Source organism: Phyllostomus discolor, chromosome 10 (genome assembly GCF_004126475.2).
Source record: "Phyllostomus discolor isolate MPI-MPIP mPhyDis1 chromosome 10, mPhyDis1.pri.v3, whole genome shotgun sequence".
Taxonomy (NCBI): domain Eukaryota; kingdom Metazoa; phylum Chordata; class Mammalia; order Chiroptera; family Phyllostomidae; genus Phyllostomus; species Phyllostomus discolor.
In genome coordinates this window covers 5,697,638-5,715,837 of record NC_040912.2, presented here as the reverse complement: position 1 = coordinate 5,715,837, position 18,200 = coordinate 5,697,638, and the positions used below count along the sequence as shown (strand labels likewise).

Here is an 18,200-nt window from a genome sequence, read left to right as displayed (position 1 = left end):
ACTCGCCTTAGTGCGTGTGGGATATTCGGAGCCTGTTTCCTTAAAACGCAGGCTGGTAGGCAGCGGGGTGGGGGGCCAGGGGGCCTTGCATGGTCTGACATACAGTGTGGAGGGCCTACTGTGCTGGGGTCCCCAAGAACATAGTCCAGTGCATTTATAACAAGATCTGATGGCTTTTTTTCTTCTTGAATGCCTACCACAGGAAAATCTGAGAAGTGTGCCATTCCTTTTCTCTGCTGTTGGGAGACTGAAATTAAAGTCCTTTATTCTCAGCGAGAGAATAAACACAGAACCAAGATAAAGCACCTGCTCTCTGGGATCTGACACCAAAAGTGGAAAGATGGCCAACACCCAGCACATAAATATGAACCCCCCCCGCCCTGGAGATGGAACATGAATCAAGTAAGGCTTGACGGACTGGGAAAAAGAAAAGGCCAGTAAACAACTGAGCACCTACTGTGTGCATGCAGAATTTCTCAAAGGTCCCCGAAGCCCACCTCATCGGTGGTCAGTAACTCAAGCCCCGCAGGCACCAGGCCGGTAGCTAGTACGCAGGAAGCAGCCAGACCCAATGTCATAGGGAGTTCTGGCACCTGGTTGTTCGGGGAGAGAATGGACGCCCTGCCTACGGGCAAGCCAGTCCCCTTGCCATGAAAAATACTGGGCCAGTGGAGCAGAACACACTCACAGGACTCATTAGAACGGTGGCTGCACCCCTACAGACGCCTAGGAGGCGTGGGCCTTGACTACCGGAAGCGGACTCTTTGGTTCTGAGTCCAGCCCTGGCCCGTCCTCAGCGGTGCGATCCCGGGCAAAGCGCCGGCCTCTTCGTACGTCAGTTTCCTCATCTGTAAAACGGGAACAAGTGCCAACTCCCAGGGGTGCTTGTAAGAAATTATTGAAAGTGTTTAGCATAGCTGTTACCTCACAGCAAGCTCTGTGCTTGCTGTTAATTGTGTTTATAATAGAAGAGAAAAGTTGACAAGTGTCCCCCAAATGGCTTTGAACTCGAGATAGACCTCAATGGAGAGGAGGATCTATGTACTGGAAGAAGGGGGTACAAAGGCCACCGCATCTCCCCGTCTCTGAAAGCACTGAAGGGAAGATTAAGGATAATGCGTGTTAAGCACTTACGTTTTAAGTTTTAAAGCATATAAAGGTCCCAGACTGGGGGCGTCTCTCCTGGGTCCCCCCTGGGCATGTCCCCTTCAACACCGCCTAAGGAGCCACACCTCCCGTGTCCCGCCAGCGAATTGGGATCTAAACCAGTATCGTCCCAACTATTTGTAAAAACTATTGTTTACTATGTATGCATCATGAGGAGGAAGACACTATTGAAAGATTTTGAAACAGTCTACACATCCTTTAAATTTTTCATCCTTCAATTAAAAGGCTACAATGAAAGAACTTGAAAGAAAAAACAATTCTTAGGTACAAATGTCCATTTTTCCTATAATCTACTTTATTGGTGTATTACACAGTTTCGTTTTGCTTTGGTAGAGTTTCAGGAACACACCTGTGTCCTGGCTCCCAAGTGCACAAAACCACTGTAACCAATCTCACCTGTAAAGGAATTTCTGTTCCCCCGAAATTCATGATCTTCTATCCCGCTCACCCAGTGTGCAAAGATACTCCAACCGGATGACATGTTCATCATGAATGATGAAGTATGTTGAGGCAAGAAATGCAGGGCACATAAAGAAAAGGTCTTTTCCGGAATTTTCTTTTTATTCTGTACTGGAAGACCCAGCATCGTATAAATTCTGCATTTAGCCGGGTAACGGCCTCATTAAAATCCCATTTTGTGTGCGACTGAGCATCAACCCGAGGAAAGAGCAGGCGCGCGTCAGAGGGGTCAGATTCCACGCTGACCCGACACCAGGGACGCCGGGCCATTGCTCTGAGAACGGTTTCAAATGAGGCCGCTGGGAGAGGAGGCAAGTCCTGAGTGACTCTGCGCCCGCTGAACACGGATAACTCACAGAACAGCGCACTGTGGGTCCACTCGGTCTATTGTGGAGAGCTGCCAAGAAGCAAAGTCTTTTTTTTTTTTTAAGATTTTATTTATTTATTTTTAGGGAGGGAAGGGAAGGGGGGAGAGAGAGAGAGAGAGAGAGAAACATCAATGTGCAGTTGCTGGAGGTTATGGCCTGCAACCCAGGCATGTGCCCTGACTGGGAATCGAACCTGGGACACTTTGGTTCCCAGCCCGCGCTCAATCCACTGAGCTACGCCAGCCAGGGCTAGAAGCAAAGTCTTTATGACTCGGTAGATGAGTGCAGGGTAGGTCGTATCTAAAAATCCAGAAGTTACCAAGATCCCAAAGAACGGAAAAAAGAAAACGAACACAAGATGAGACAAAACTAAGCAAAACGGAACATCCTACTCCCCTCCTTCGCTCGCGGTTCTGATTTCTGGGATCTAGGAACCCGACCCGGCCCCCCTGGTTGGCCGCCGCGTCCACCGTGCGTCACCGCCTGGCAGGTGGCAGGTGCGCGAGGATATTTCCTGAGCGAGTCAGGAAATGAATACGCGTGAAAGAGACCTCTCTTCCTTTAGCTAGAAGCTTTTCAGCATCTAAGAAGATGAGCCATTTTTGTTTTCTGTGGGCATCTGATTTTCCTCAGGAAAAAAAAGATAGAAACAATAACAGCAATGTCTCATTTGCATGCCTTTGGCTGTTATTGTTGCACAGTGAAATAGCTTATCTGACACTGTGGTGCGGGGTTACACACGGCATGCTGCTGTCCAGCGGCAATGCCAGGAGGGCGCTGGGCGGCTGACAGCAGGTTCTGAACTCCCTCGGCCTTCTCAAATGCTTCTGCATGCTCCTCCTTGGGTCACTAGTCTGAAATCTAGAAAGCCTTGCAGAGACACCTTCGACAGGCTCACTTATTCCTTTACACAACCGAAATCATTTCAGTGTCAGTCACACATTTGGTAATACGGTGATACACAGGAAAAAGACAGCCTTGCTTTTCAAAGCACGTACAGTCTAATAAAGACAATGTGATATTGCACATCAAGTTTGTAAAAGAAAGGAATGGGGGGGGGTGCTGCCTCTCCTACTTTTAAGAATGACTTCTAGCCTTGGCTGGCGTAGCTCAGTGGATTGAGCGCAGGCTGCAAACCAGGCATCGCAGGTTCGATTCCCAGTCAGGGCACATACCTGGGTTGCAGGCCACGACCCCCAGCAACTGCACATTGATGTTTCTTTCTCTCTCTCTCTCTCTCTCTCTCTCTCTGTCTTTCTCCCCTCTTCCCTCTCTAAAAAGAAATAAATAAAATCTTTAAAAAAGAGAATGACTTCTGATCATGCTGGATTTAGGAAGATCACAACTGAACACAGATGCCTGCTTGATGGACCCATCACCTTCCCAAGTTTTCTACCCACTCCTCATTGAGTTGGTCCCCTTTCCCTCAATGCCAAGGATGGGCCTGTGGTGGCCATCACACTCCAAGCCCAGGGACAGAAGGCTTCGAGCTGGAAAGAGCCTGAGATTTGAAGGCCAAAGACGCTGGCCCAAATTCCACCTGTCACCTGGCTGCCTGACCTAGCGAGACCCTCTGCTTCTATCCAAGCCCCAGATCCCACATCTGCACAATGTGATAACAGTGCTTCTATCATAGGCTTTTCCTGAAAAAAAAAAGGAGCTCATTTGTACAGCGTTTCTTGTACGTTACCCAGCCCACACTAAGTACTCATCTTCTCTGATCAAACGAGGGCTGGAGAGCATTCTGATGAAGAATTCCCTTCATCCTGAAACCACTCCGCTCCTTGCAGCATCTCCCATGAGTATTTTTAGGGCTCCTCATCCCCCTCAGAGCTGGCCCTTGTGTATGCTGGAGCCTCAGGTGTTCTTGTCACTCCTTCCTACTCGGTGGCCGAAACCTGGCTCCCACGACAGCCAGCAGGAGTGCTGCACCCACTGAAAACCAGGTCGTTTGGGTTTCTCTTCAGGTCTCCGTGAATAATTAAACACACCAAGAATGCGTAAGTCCAAATGCTTTACTTCCAGTACATGCACTGAGCTTATCCGTGCAGAAAGAACAAAAAAAGAGAAGAAGAAGGCAGCGAACAGAGGCACACCTTGCTCACCGTGTGTCACTGTCCTGCCTGTGGACGAGTGACAGTCCTGCACCTCTCACAGACGGGCCCTGGTGGGGCAGCTGGGAGGAGTGTCCGCAGGAAGAGTGGAAGCACGCACGCCCCAGTCGGTAAGGCCCAGAAGTCTGAACTCACGCCAGGACTCCTGATTTGAGTGCGGGCACAGGGCCTGTTCGGACTCACAACCCCTCCTCCTGTTCTGTGCCCGCCCCGGGCAGGGGAGGGGGGTCACTCAATTACATCCTCTGCTCCCATTAGGACACAGCTGCGGAGTTTATTCAAAGAACCGCATACAAAACCAGGCTGCCGGTCAATAAATTCATGTTCAAAAACCTGCCTCCCCATAGTAACTGCTAAAAGCACAAAGGCCATGCTTCTCGGATGATAAAATATAAATTGATCGTTGGCAAGAGACCGTTTAAAGAGAAGCTAAAGAAACTCTTGACTCACTTAACGAACAGGAAATTATGAAAATCCACCCTGTGGCAGGTTCCCCAAGAGGAGGATGTGTGGGCTGGAGGTGACCCCGGAAGCCTGCTGAACTCGGTTCAGAAAGGCCACCCCAGCCACAGCCACGGACCGGGGTTAGAAGGGGCCGGACTGAGGGCACACAGGATGCGGTGTCTCCGTGGCTGTGGTCCCCGCTGCCCTTCCCTCACTGCCTACCGGACAGGTCCCCCACACATGTATGCACATGTCCTGCGTGCATACAAGGGTCCGGCGGCTCCAAACAAAGACCCCTGCCCAGCCCCGCACGTTTTCACTGAGGACACTGCCGTCCATCCATCCGTCCGCTCAGACCAGCAATCTCCCTCTTTCCTCCTCCGAGACCCTGCAGTTCACTTTGGCTCGGAAATGACTCATTCAAGTGGCTGCTCCCCAGGGCCGCTGCCGCCATCCTAGTTCAGGTTACCATCATTTCTCCACAATTCCCCAAATTTTATTTTCGCTGCTAGTCGCGATTTCTCACATTTGTTTTCTGGCAGGAGAGTGGTTTTTCTAAAATTAACTCTCATCGTCTTTATTTTAAACACTTCAGAAATTCTTCACTGCTTGTAGGTTAAAGCCCAAACACCACCCTATAGAGAGCTAAAAGATTCCTAATGAACGAGCCTACTTTTGCCCCTCCGGCCCTGGCCATGGCCGGCCCTCCCCGCCGCAGACGTATTACGATACTATTTTTGGTTCCCTGAACAAAGCACCTGCCTTCCCTGTTCCCCTCTGCTTGGAGTACTCTCCCAACCCCCTTCCCTTTACCCAATCAACTAAAACCATCCAACAGACCTTAGGGTAGGTACCACTTCCTCCAGGAAGCTTTCCCGATTTGACCTCCACACCCCAGTGGATGACTGTCCTCTGGGTCCCCAATTTCCCCACCTCCCCAATCAAAATGCATGCCCAGTGACTCAGAAAGTGCCTGATACTTATTTCTTCCTCCCCGACACCACACCCTCCTTCCCTTTTCTAAACAGTGAGCTCCTCACTGACCGGACTCATGAGTGACTTGGTCCTTGGGGAGTCCCCATCCCCTAGCTCCCTGAGGGACATTGGGTGGTTACTCCGTAAACCTGTGCAGCCTGAGTGATTGGAAAAAAAAGTCCACAGGCAAAGTCCTGGGGATCATGTTCTTCTGATGGTCAGGCAGAGGGAGCGAGACCCACTGGAGAGACCAGGAGCGACAGCCAAGGGGAGAGGAAGACAGGCAGCCGGAGAGAACGGTGAGTGGTAACCGGTGTCCAGTGTGGACGGGAGGGCGATGGAGATGAGGGCAGAGGAGACCGCCCTGCAGCACTGTGGACAGTGACGGGTGCAGCCGCGGTGCAGGGTGCGGCAACGTGAGCGGCAGGTGAGTCAGAGCAGGAGGTGTGAGACGGCTTGGGACACCTCAAAGGCACAGCGTCCGAGCCAACATGTGGGGGAGGAGGGTGCCCAGCTCAAAGAGGGCACGCTTGTGTGTGTGTGTGTGTGTGAGTATAACAATTTCTTTCACAAATCTCACTGCAGGTCTGCCGGGCAAGGGGGATGGCCGGCCTCTAACCAGGCACAGAGCAAGCGCTTCCTGATCGACAGGGAGAAATAATGAATAAAGCATGACACTGAGACAGGAAATTTACCTGGTGGGGGAAAAAAAAGGACAAATTTTATAAAGATGTAAACTTAGCCAAAAGAACTCGTTTTTATGCTGCAGAAGAGACGGCTCAGCTCCTAGATCACAGTTTAATTAGCTGTCCGAGGGGCCTGTTTTCGGTGTCTGCGTCACCGCCGCATAGGCACGGCCATATCTGGCTTCACCGTCACCACAGACCCTTCCTGCAGGATGCCTCAGACCTCCCGTGCGCTCCCAGGACCTCGTCCATGTGCACAGCCTTAGCTCCCCACCCTCTCAGATCCCAAGTCAGACGGGAGACAGACAGGGGCACTTTCGAGAAAATGATGGGCATGTCAGCTACAGGAATGTCTGCCCCATACATAACAGGGCATGCAGACAGAAAGGGCCGTACTTTAAACAAATGGGATTTAAAAAAAAATCCTCACCCAAAAACTGATTTTAGAGAGTGATGAAGGGAGAGAAAGAGAGAGAAACATCACTTGGTTGCCTCCTATACACACCCCAACCAGGAACTGAGCCCCCAACGTAGGTATGTGCCCTGACTGGGGATTGAACCTGCAAACTTTTGGTCCACGGGACGACACTCCAACCAAGTGAGCCGCCCGGTCAGGGCACAAAAGCAGGCTTCTTCCTCCTTTAAGTCCCTATTGGACACAGAGTTCTATCCAGTCTCCGGCAAGTCCTTTCCCTTGTACAGTTCAGAGAACACACGGAAGAGAATGGGCTGAAAACATGAAATTACTTTTCATAAGACATATTCTTCTTATGCAATTAACAATACATTCAGCATCAATGGGCTCTAATTTTAGGAACATTCACCCACAAACGTTAATCATTAATTCTAAATTCAATTTCTACACGGCTTCTGTTCACACGCAATTCTCCAGGCTGTACTTACTGCATGGCGTCTCAAACATACTAACTGACTTCTGTGAGAGCAGATTACATCCCTAGGAAAACAACCTGTGCAACTAGTATGTACGCGTTACAAGCCAAATACAACTTTTATTTAAAGAAACACAATTTGCTTTACCAGGTATGCAAATAAAACCATCACGCTCCATGCCGTAAACTCATAGAGTGGTGATAGATGTCAATTATTTCTCAATAAAACGGGAAGAAAAGGAAAGAATTTTCTTATGGAAGATTGTGTTTCTGGCCAAGCACCTGATCGCACATTTCCTAGAAATGCATACAGTCCTTCATATAATCAAATTACAAATAATATTTCAGTAGAAGGCAAAGCTGATCAAAGTACATGTATAGAAAAACTCATCAAATCAGGATTTAGTGCCCTCAGGGAACTCTGAGGCCTGGTGTGACCACTTTTTAAGGGACCACTGCTGGGTACGATGATTTCTCACCGTGGAGATTGGCCCTGAATGACAGGTTTGAGCCAGTAGCACCCACAGAGCATGGTGATAAGCGAAGGAGCTCACCCACACATTTCCAAACGCCCCCAGAAGAATGCTGCTCCCTTGTTCAGACAAGACATTTTGGCCCAGACAGAAGGAAGAGCCCACACTCACAGTGCTACACCCGCCAGACCACCACAGGCTGGGCTGTAAACCCCAGGCTCCAGGAGGCCGGTGCCCGCCGCCTCGAGGGATGAAGAGAATACACGAGACTAACAGCCTCTTCCCTCATTCTAACTTCGGCCCTACTCTTCCTGAGTTAGACACTTCGTTTATCACTTTCTACGCTGTGGTCCAGCCGACCTTTCACCCGGTCACCAGCTCTCTTGTCCCCTTTATTCATATCCTGCTCCATGTCAACCTCCGATTAGTTCCACCCCACCCTGAGGACAGGCATTGGGTGTCAGCACAAAGCCAGGAACCCCCGGGGAGCAGCCCAGAAGGACAGGCCTTCTCTGTCACCATCCCTGAGGTCCCCTTCATCCTCCCTTGGTCCCTCCCACACCTGCACTGCCCAAGGGCAGTATCCTCTGCTCTCCCTCTGCCACACCCACAAAGGGATCCACCTCAGTGGGTAGCTAGAGTTTCTCTCCCCTCCCCACCACTCCCACTCCTCTGTTTAGCTCGCTGGGTCCTCAGCACTGCACTGAACAGAAGCAGGACGAGACAGAATCCTGAGCCTCTTTCAAGATGTGGAATAGTTGCAGGGTCTCCACTCAAGTTGGAATCGGGCAGCTTTTTGGTAGATAGTTCATTTATCTTCCTTGTTATTTATGTCTAAGAGCTTTTGTCAAAGATAAACACTGAACCACATAAAACAGTTTCCCAGGGTTACTGTATTTTTTAAATGCCATCATATGGAAAGGACGTAGAGGTTAAATGTCTTTACTTCATCGCCCCTGATCGACTTCACTTTAATTTTGACGTGGCTGAGTAACGGAAGCCAAAAACCCGGGGCCACCCGTCTCATGGGAAACCCCCCACAGGGGCAGGTCTGGAACTCAAGCTCCGCAGGAAACCCGCACCAGCTGGGAGGGGCCGCGGAGGGGCCGAGGGCTTACCCGGATGTAGGCGTCCTGGTGTTGCTTGGCGAAGTACAGCATGTTGTCCAGGGCTAGCATGCCGGGCGGGGTCTGGGTGAAGTCCATGGCCGGGTTCACGTGGTTCTGTGACGAGAACAAAATGTCCGGTCAGCCTCATTCCTCAGCCGACGTCACTGGGCACCGGAGGTCTGGCCCCCTCCTCCAGACCCAAGTGCCACAAGGCGAACGCCAAGTAACCAAGTAGGAAGGACACGTTTTATCTCCATGGAAACGTGTCGGGGTGGTGGTCGGGGTGGGGGCTTCTTTCTCCAGGTGCTGCAAAACCAACTTTCATGCCTAGGGTTAGGAAAGTCATCTGAAGGTCAAAGGATCGGGTTATTCTTAGAGGTAACACTGCAGGGAAAAAGAACGTAATGCAGCCCTGGCCGGCGTGGCTCAGTGGACTGAGCGCCGGCCTGTGAACCAAAGGGCCGCTGGTTGCATCCTCAGAGCACAGGCCTGGGCGGCAGGCCAGGTCCTCAGAAGGGGGCGCACGAGAGGCAACCACACACTGATGTCTCTTTCCCTCTCTTTCTCCCTCCCTCCCCCTCTCTCAAACTGCTGCAGTGGAACCAGCAGCATCTGGGGAGAGAGACCAGCCAGGGATGAGGCCATATCTCTGCCTTCGACCCTTCTGGGCCTTAACGTCCTCATGCCCCCGAGGGAGGGTCAAGCCCGGTGCCTGGGACCTGTGAGCCATCTGGAGTGACACCGCCTGCCGGCTCTGGGCATAGGCAGCTGACAGACAGCCCACACCCACACGGTCCTGACACCTGGCTGCACTCCGGGGGCACTCCGGCCCGTGGTCAGCGTCCACAGGGTGGAAACCAGGGAAGCAGAAGGACAGTTCCAAACATGCCCAGCGAATTCCCCATGTGATCAAGGTCACCCAGCAGACACCACAAGACTCTTGTCCAGAGTGAACACCCACTACCCCCTGCTAACTGTCAAAAACCATCACTAGTATCTGTCCTGAAAATTCCTATCTGGATGGTGGATGGTTTAAGAGAACTCATTACTTTGTTAAAGAGCAGAAAAATAAATGTCAACTGCTTTTATCTCATAACAGAGGTAGTTTGTATGGAACAATGTATTTTTGTTTTGTGCCTAAACACTTCTGAATAAGCAGTTCGGCTCTCTGATTTGCCAGGGAAATTTTGGCTAACTGTAATTTTTTCTAATTTTAGTTCTTTAGAGGAAAATAGTGGAACTTCTCCCATGACACCTAAATGCATCATTTTTTTCTTTTCTTTTTTAAAGATATTTTATTGATTATGCTATTACAGTTGTCCCATTTCCCCCCTTCATTCCCCTCCACCCTGCACACCCTCTCCCACCCACATTCCCCCCCCTTTAGTTCATGTCCATGTGTCATAAGTTCTTTAGCTTCTACATTTCCCATACTATTCTTGCCCTCCCCCTGTCTATTGTCTACCTACCATCAATGCTACTTATTCTCCATACCTCTTCCCCCTCTCTCCTCCTCCCACTCCCCTGTTGCTAGCCCTCCATCTGATCTCCATTTCTGTGGTTCTGTTCCTGTCCTAGTTGTTTGCTTAGTTTGTTTTTGTTTTAGGTGTGGTTGTTAATAATTGTGAGTTTGCTGTCATTTCATTATACATGTTTTAACTGTATTATTTTGACTTTGATCCATTCGGTTTTCATGAATACAAGCTAACATGTTAAAAGGCTAATGTTTGCTGAGTACATCCATGCTGTTCACGTTATTGTCTCATCCAGTCAACAGGCAGCGGGTGCTGCGGCCCCCGATGCATGGCCGAGGGAACCGCAGCTCCAGCGAGACCAGCCCCAGTCTGTTCGTGCTGCCAGCATCTGCGTTAGCGCTGCCAGCGTTCAGACCCTGCGTGGCCTGACGAAAGTTTATTTGGGGGAAACACAGGCTGAGCAACACTAGCTGCGACGCGGCACGGTCCAGCCAACAAAGACAAGTGTGTCAGGCGGAAGAGAGAGAAACACGGCATGTTTTTCAGACCTATTTCTAGTGTTGGTCTATGAGCCTCTTCCAAAAATAAATCCCCAAAAGGAAATCCAATGACAGAAATTAGTTGTTCTCTGTCTAATCTGAACAAACCCCCAAAGCGATGTGTCCGTGAAGCTGGCCAAGGGAAGGGTCCCCGCAGGCCCTCGAGTCATCAGTCTTACCTGAGTTTGCTCCCAGGACCCCCTCGAAGCCTCCTTCTGTCAATCACACCCCCCGTAGGCACACATCGGGGGCACCCAATAGGGCACTGCTACTTCCCAAGGGTCTTACGGTTAAGAAACAGTATGACTTATTTTTAGGGTTATTTTAAAGACACATATAGCTATTTAGCAAATAGTCCCAGGAAAAGGACGCCTGGGCTGTGCCAGGCATTCTGCAAAGCACCTTAATCCTCATCAAACTCCAATAAAGTCAGCTCTATCATTATTATCCTCCCGGAACAAAGAGAGAAACTCAGGCACTGGGTGTCTGAGGAGCTGCCCAAAGTTTGGAGCCAGAATTTGACCACCCCATTTACAGTGGTATTAAAAAAAAATACCCTGGAGTAAATTTAACCAAGAATTAAAGACATGTGCTTGGAAAATGATAAGACACTAGAGAAAGGAACTGAAGAAGATGCAAAGAAGGGGAAGCACATACTGTGTTCCTGGACAGGAAGAGTTAACATTGTTAAAATGGCCACACTACCCAAGGCGATCTATGGATCCAACACAATTCCTATCAAGATACCAAAGGCATAGTTCATAGAACTAGAACAAATACTCCAAAAACGTATATGGAACCACCGAAGACCTTGAATAGCCACAGCAATCTTGAGAAAAAAGAACAAAGCTGGAGAATCATGCTGCCTGGTGTCAAACTATACTACAAAGCCACCGTAATCAGAACAGCATCGTACTGGCAGAAAAACAGACACAAAGATCAACGGAACAGAATAGGGAGCCCAGAAGTGAACCCACACCTCTGGGCTCAGTTAATACTCAGAGTACAGACTCCTAACCAGGACTTTAGTTTCAAGTTGTTGAAGGGCACGAGGATGTCCATGCAGAGGTCCTCGGTTGCTGAGGTTCCCCTCGGTCCACGCTCTTCGCTCAGGCAAAGTGGGCCTCTGCCCGTCCTTTGGAATGAAAGCTGTAATTTCTCCAGCCCACCCAGACATGGCAGACCGAAGTCTCTCTCATTTTCAACACACCATTCCTACTGTCTCCGGCAAACAGGCTGCTACTAAACCAAAGTCAGTTGGAAAATTTCATTTGATTTTTCCGGGACGTGCCCTAAATTATAAAGCATCATTGCATTGTCCAACGACAACAAATTATTATTTTTCCTCTCTCTTTTTCAACTCCAGGTCCCATTTTCCAGCTCCCCGATCCTTGAAATCATTGCTTCCTTTTTCTCTTTTGGTTTCAATAGCCGGTGAAATCATTTTACAACCATGAATTCTGATAGCAGGGAGGCTGTAAGAACTACAGGCTGGAAGACTGCAAAGCTTGCTACACAGTGACAAAAATACTCTGAAAACCCAGCCAGGCCGACGGTCCCTCCCCCCGCCCCCTTTCTTATTTATGAGATGCTTTGGATACACATTTATTTTCTCTCCTTGGTCTGTGATATTTTCCCCACCTGTCGTGAAATAGAAGCTGCATGAGTTTTGATAAATGGCTCAAAATTTTCCCTTGTTTTACAGCGCAGCCTGCATGCCTCTCTCCATCCTTCTGAAATGCCATTTGTGAGTTGCTGCGGAAATGCCGCTCCATGAATCACACCCGACAGGCCCTCGGCCCCTGCAGGAGGGGAGTGGCGCCTCCCTTTCCGAAGCACGGGGCTCTTCACTCCGGGGAAAGGACACAGACCGCGGAAGACAGGACAATCGATTTTCGCATCGTGAGCCCACTGCGTGGGTTTTGGGTGTCGCGTTCCGGAGATTGGTCTCTCTGCTCTGACCCACATGCCAATTGTTTTAGCTGAACTATTTCAGGGACACATCCACGGAAGAAGGTTCAAGGTCTAAGACAGAGAATGGTTCAACCCATTCCAGGGTCAAACACCAAGGTCACTGGAGAGCTGGAATGGACCTCAATATAACCCAGACCAGCCGCCTTCTTTTACAGACAAGAAGGCTGAGCCCTTCATGGAAGGCAGGGGTGCTCGGGCTGGGGCGGGCACTGGAACCTGCTAGAGGGCTGGTTACGGCCTGCCGCCGGCCTCACGCCCCCAGTCTCTGATTCGGGAGGGTTGGCTGGGGTCCCTGCACCTCTGACAAATTCCCAGGGGATGTCTGTGCCACCAGGTGGAAACCACATTTTGAGGTTCACGGGTGGCCAGACTGGCTCGTCTCAAATAACACAGGAAGTATCGAAGTCAGATCTGAACTATCTGCCGTCTACACCCACTGATTCCTCCAGTCCCAGGCAGCATCCACCCCACCAGGCTTTGCACCCTCCGGTTCCAGGTTGCAAATGCATTTTAAACATGCTGGCTGGTTATCTCCTTGGTGCTTTGACCTCTCCGTGGCAAAACAGACTCCTTGACTCAGAAAACGGAATTGCCATCGAAGAGCCTTTCACTTCCACTGCTCGAGTTTCTGACAAAAATAATATGTCTTAGTACCTCCCCAGGGAAGGCAGGAGACTGTCATCACTCAATATTTTCTGCCCTGGGATGCGTCCTGGATGGGGCAGCAGCGCCGCACAGCCTGAGCGGTGTTTGAATGATCTGTGTTTTTCAATTACCAATGTCATGCTAGACCTCCATCCGTGTGGAGGATAATACAGGGCTGATTACGATAATGCCTGCCAGGTGGCATATCCTGGGGAGAGCCTCGGAGAATTTAGGAGTTAATATTTGTGCAATATGAATGCCTACATTTGCTGAACAAATGCAGCATTAAAAGCAACCTTTAAAGCAAATCACACCGAGTGAATGCATACTCACTCAGTGCATGAAAAGCCGTATCAAGGGTGTTGCTGCTCCAGGCCAGGGGTCTCGGGCCATTTTCTCCAGGGGGAGGCGGAGCACCTGGGTGGCCTGTCCAACCACACGCCCCTCTCACTCCTCAGCCCCCACCCAGGAGAGAGGAGTGTGTGGGCATTTCCACGGACTCCCTCAAGGAGCAGTGATGAACCTCGGATGCCCCAGAAAAATCCCCTGGGGAAGCTGGAAAAGTGCCGATGGGCAGACTGTACCCCAAGTCAGCTAGCTGAGGAATTCTCGGGTTGGGGACCAAGGTGATGGATGTTTAAAGCTCCCCAGGGGACCCCGATGTCCAGTCAGGGTTGAGAACACTTTCCCAAATCAGTGAGCCTCCCATTTGGGCACGACCAGAGTCCCCCAGGGGTCCGTGTGTTCAAACAGGTGGCGGCCCCACCCCCGGAGATTCTGATTCTGTGTGCCTGGGCTCCGTCTGGGACTTTGGTCTCACACAAGTTCCCACACGTTGCTGGCGGCCCCTGGACCATCCCCGGAGGAGCCACTGCCTGCCCTAAAGCCAGTCCCCCTGTACAACAAGAGTGGGTGGGAGGCCCACACCCACCAGCTGATGGCGTTGGAACCCTGACCCCCTGTCCCACGTGTTTGGTGAGACAGTGACTCGTGCTGAAACGTGGGCTGTAGGTGGGACGAGCTTTCTCTGCGTTGACACAGGCCCAGGACTCTCTCTCCGGGCTTCTTCACACACTTACATATCTGGTTTTGTGATCCCTGCCCCAAAGGGCCCTAGAAGTAGCCTCTAGAAATCTTTGGATTCTGGCCTTTGACTCTCTCCATTAAACTCAACAGACATCAACAGCTGGGATGAGAACAAAGAGGCCGCACCATCAAGTCTGACCGAGAGTGGGCGGGAGGGTGAAGCCGCTGAGCGGCAGGGAAACCCCCGGGACCCGGTGGGGCCGACCACGGAGGGCCTGGCGCCGGCGCCCCGGACGCACCATCTCATCTAACCTTCCCAGCCACCCAGTGAGGCGAGTGCTATTAACCAGGTAAACGTTCTTCCCTTTCCACGGCTCAGGGTCGGAACTCGCCGCTGGTACAAGATCACAGCCGCTACGTGGCAAAGTCACCACTTCAACTCTGCAACTTCATTTCCCACTTAGGTTCAAAGGTCTTTAGAGGATACGAAGGTCGGCCCCATGAGCAAGAAGAAGTTTAGTTAGAGAAATGTAAAATCTTGTAAGAAAGTCTTTTAAAATGCAAGAACACATCTATGGAGTAAGGGAAATCTGGCTCATGGATAATTTATGAGAGGCCAGCTTCTCATCATTAAAATTTGATTCTTTTAGGTAAAGCACAGACGATCGGCTTAAAAGAAATACCCAGGAAGGCACCAAGGGTTCAGGCCAACAGATTCCACATGACCTCCTTTCCCTACTGCCCCTCCCTCTCGTCTGGCCTAAGGTCCCTGCTTGTCTCCTCCCACTCACCCCCCTGCCGCCCCTTGACCTTCATCCGGGCTCTGCCTTCCGTGGGCTGGGAGGCCCCCAGCTAACCTTTTGGGTGGTACCTGTGGTTCAGTTGGGTTCACTACCCACTGCCACTACCCACGGCCACCAAGGGAGCCCCTCCCTGAGAACACTGTACGCCTCGGCGAGTCCATGGCTGTTCCTTCTAGTAAGAGCTAACAGAGTTGGCGGCAAGTTCCAAAGGAGTCCATTTCACGGGGAGGCCAGAGGCCCTGGCGTGCTGGGGTTCGTTAGCAGGAGCCCAAGAAGAAGAACAGGGGAGGTTCTGTCCCCGGACAGAGCCCAGGCCAGGCCGCAGCACAAGGATCAGGGGGCCACACCGGCAGCTGGCCCGACACACAGCGAACCGTTCACGAGAGCGGCCCGGAAGAAGCAGGAGTATCTGAACAGAGAGGGTGCCAGGGAAGCTAGGGGGGGAAGCACGAGGGGTGAGTGGCATGTCGGAGGGGAAGCGTGGGGGTTGTGGGCAGGCCCCCTGCTGTCTGCAGGCATCTGAAGAATCAGTATTATCCTGTCCAGGTGCAGAAAACAGGCTCAGCAGAGACGCCCCGTCCTCAGAAAGACTGAGCGAGGACCGCTGGGCGGAGGTGTGCAGAGAACCAAAGGGTGGGGCTGGGCGCAAATGACCTCAGGATGCCCCGCAGCACCCGGTTCGACCTTTGTCTCATCCAATCATGTTGGATGTCTGCTACTGTGCAGCGCCCGGTGGGGGGCAGACAGGACACACTTAAAACAAAACAGCGCTTGCCTTCGAGAAACATCTGTCTCGGAAGCGAGTTGTCCACAGCCTTAGCAATGCGGCTTTGAGGTGTGCGCACACACAGGTGGCTAGCGCGCACAGGGGAGGCTCTCACAGTGAGATTCTGAATTTGAGGCCAATTTTCTTGGCTCAAAAAAACACTGTACTTTTTAAAATTACTCTTAAAAGGTCAGAAAAAGCCACGTCCGCGATGCCACGCGTACAACCCATGGGAATCTGGGTTCCCTCCCGTGTTGTTGTCGTGAAGAAGTGGAGTGGAGACTCCCCGAGCAAGAGGAGGAGCCTGAGTGGTGTTTATCTGGTAGGTTGATCTAACAGTCACTACAAAGAATTACCATAAAAACTCAATTAAAAAATGCCTTGGGAATTAATTCCCTTTAAAATGAAACTGGTTATGTTTTTTTTTTAAGTCTTCATGAATAATGAAATAATGCTGTCACGGTTTATAAAAAATCTGCACTTTTCCTGCCAACCGAGCTGAGCACGTGCGAGATTCTGAACGCCCCCAGCCCTGTGGTCCGTGCTCACCACGCCGTGCTCCGTCCTCCCGTAACCCCCGGCAACTCGGTCACCGCTGCACCTGGGTCCCCCTTCTTTCTCCCACCCCTTGTCACTTGAAAACACGACGGGAACCAGCACTGGTCACGGGCGGTGGCGTCTCGGCCTCCCTTTGGTGCCCGCCCCCAGGAAGAACACCGGGGAAAGGGGCCACGAAGGGACAGGGAGCAGGAGCCACCATCACTCCAGGGCAGGTCTCACTGGTCGGGGAGGACTCCCAGGCCCTCGGAGCCCAGCACAGCCATCCGGGCCACCTCTGGTTCGCAGGAAACGGACCAAAGAGGAAACTGGCCTGGGAGACGCAACCCCCTGACCGTGATGAATCTAAGAGTTTATCTGGCCACAGCGGTTCTGGACGAACTCACAGGCAACCAGAGGGGTGCAGGGGGCTGTGGGCTGCAACCCCGGCCTCCTCGAGGACCTGGCACTGCCAGCCCTCGTGTGGGGACGGTGGGTGGTGAGGACGACCGCGCTGACCGTGGGAGCAGCGCTGACACACGCGTAGAGCACGCACTAGGCACCGGGCACTGGCGCCCAGCCAGGGGCCATCACAACCCAGGGGCCAGGGCCACCCACCACTTACTTTTGTGCAGTTGTGAATTGAAAAGAGGTGTTTTTTTGCCGATTTTTAAATTAATTTTTTAAAGTCCAAAGAAGAAGAACCCTCGACACATGGATATTACATGAAATTCACCTGCCAGTGTCCACAAAGAGAGCCATATGGGAATGCAGCCACGCTCACTGATTTACAGATGGCCCGGAGCTGCTTTCGCACGTGGCTCCGGAACCCTGAAATATTTACTGCCTGGCCCTTCACAAGAGAAGCGTGCCGGCTCCTCTTCTGAGCGTTCGTCCCCACGGCAGCTCGCTGACACAAGGGTTAACCCAAAGTCAAAAGTCTCTCCTGACAGACAAATGCCAGTCCTCTGCACCCCGGACAACACCGTGGCCCTTCTGTAAATGTTCCATGTTTCCCTTCCCTGGATAAATGTTGTAATGACTGTAAAGGCTCCCAAAGGCTTCCCTGGACAAATTCCACAGTCTGCAAATGTTATGTCGAGAGCAATGTTCTCAGTGGCCCAAGCCCCGGCCTCAACACCCCACCCTGCGTCTCCAGGCCCCTGCGCCCTTGCTGGCCCAAGGCAGACCTCGCAGGGGCCTTGGGTAGAGTCAGACACAGAAACGTCAGGGATCTGGGTGGTGGCTGGTCGGGCTCCTTCCCTCTTCCCTCCCTTCCTTCCTCCCTTCCTTCCTCCCTTCCTCCCTCCCTTCCTTCCTCCCTTCCTCCCTTCCTCGAGGTTCCTGTGCATGGCAAAGTCTGGCCTACAGAGTATGGAGAATTCTCACGCCTCCTTGAAAGATGGAGAAAGTGAGGCAGAGCGAGGCTCACACAACCATCGTGCAGGGATCTGGCCCCAGCGGTCCCAAGCTCCTGTTCTGAACTACCGCTGGCCAAGGGCACTGTAGAGACTTCGCCTGCTGGACTGCGGCGCGGCTTTCAGGATTATTCCATACCGTACCCAGTCATCGTCAGTGAAAAAGACAGGGATGTGAGATATGTGTCCTATTCTATACAGAATTTTTATAGTAGTATATATTCTTTGTCAACGTGTGTTTTATATAGAATATCCTCCATATATTTTTATTCCATACAGTAGATCAGTATTAGAAATATCAAGATGCAGACTTAGCATGTAATTATAATTTT

General features: G+C 51.3%; 1 protein-coding gene across 3 annotated transcripts in view; it reads right to left on the bottom strand.

Moving 5' to 3' along the window:
- The window catches only part of ELMO1 (engulfment and cell motility 1), a 472,089-nt gene that overhangs the window by 220,804 nt on the left and 233,085 nt on the right, over nt 1–18,200 (bottom strand). For all 3 annotated transcript variants that reach the window (XM_036010403.1, XM_028526015.2, XM_028526016.2), the window contains one exon: nt 8,695–8,799. In XM_036010403.1, the coding sequence (XP_035866296.1) occupies nt 8,695–8,799 (105 nt within the window). The remainder of the gene's footprint in view (nt 1–8,694; nt 8,800–18,200) is intronic.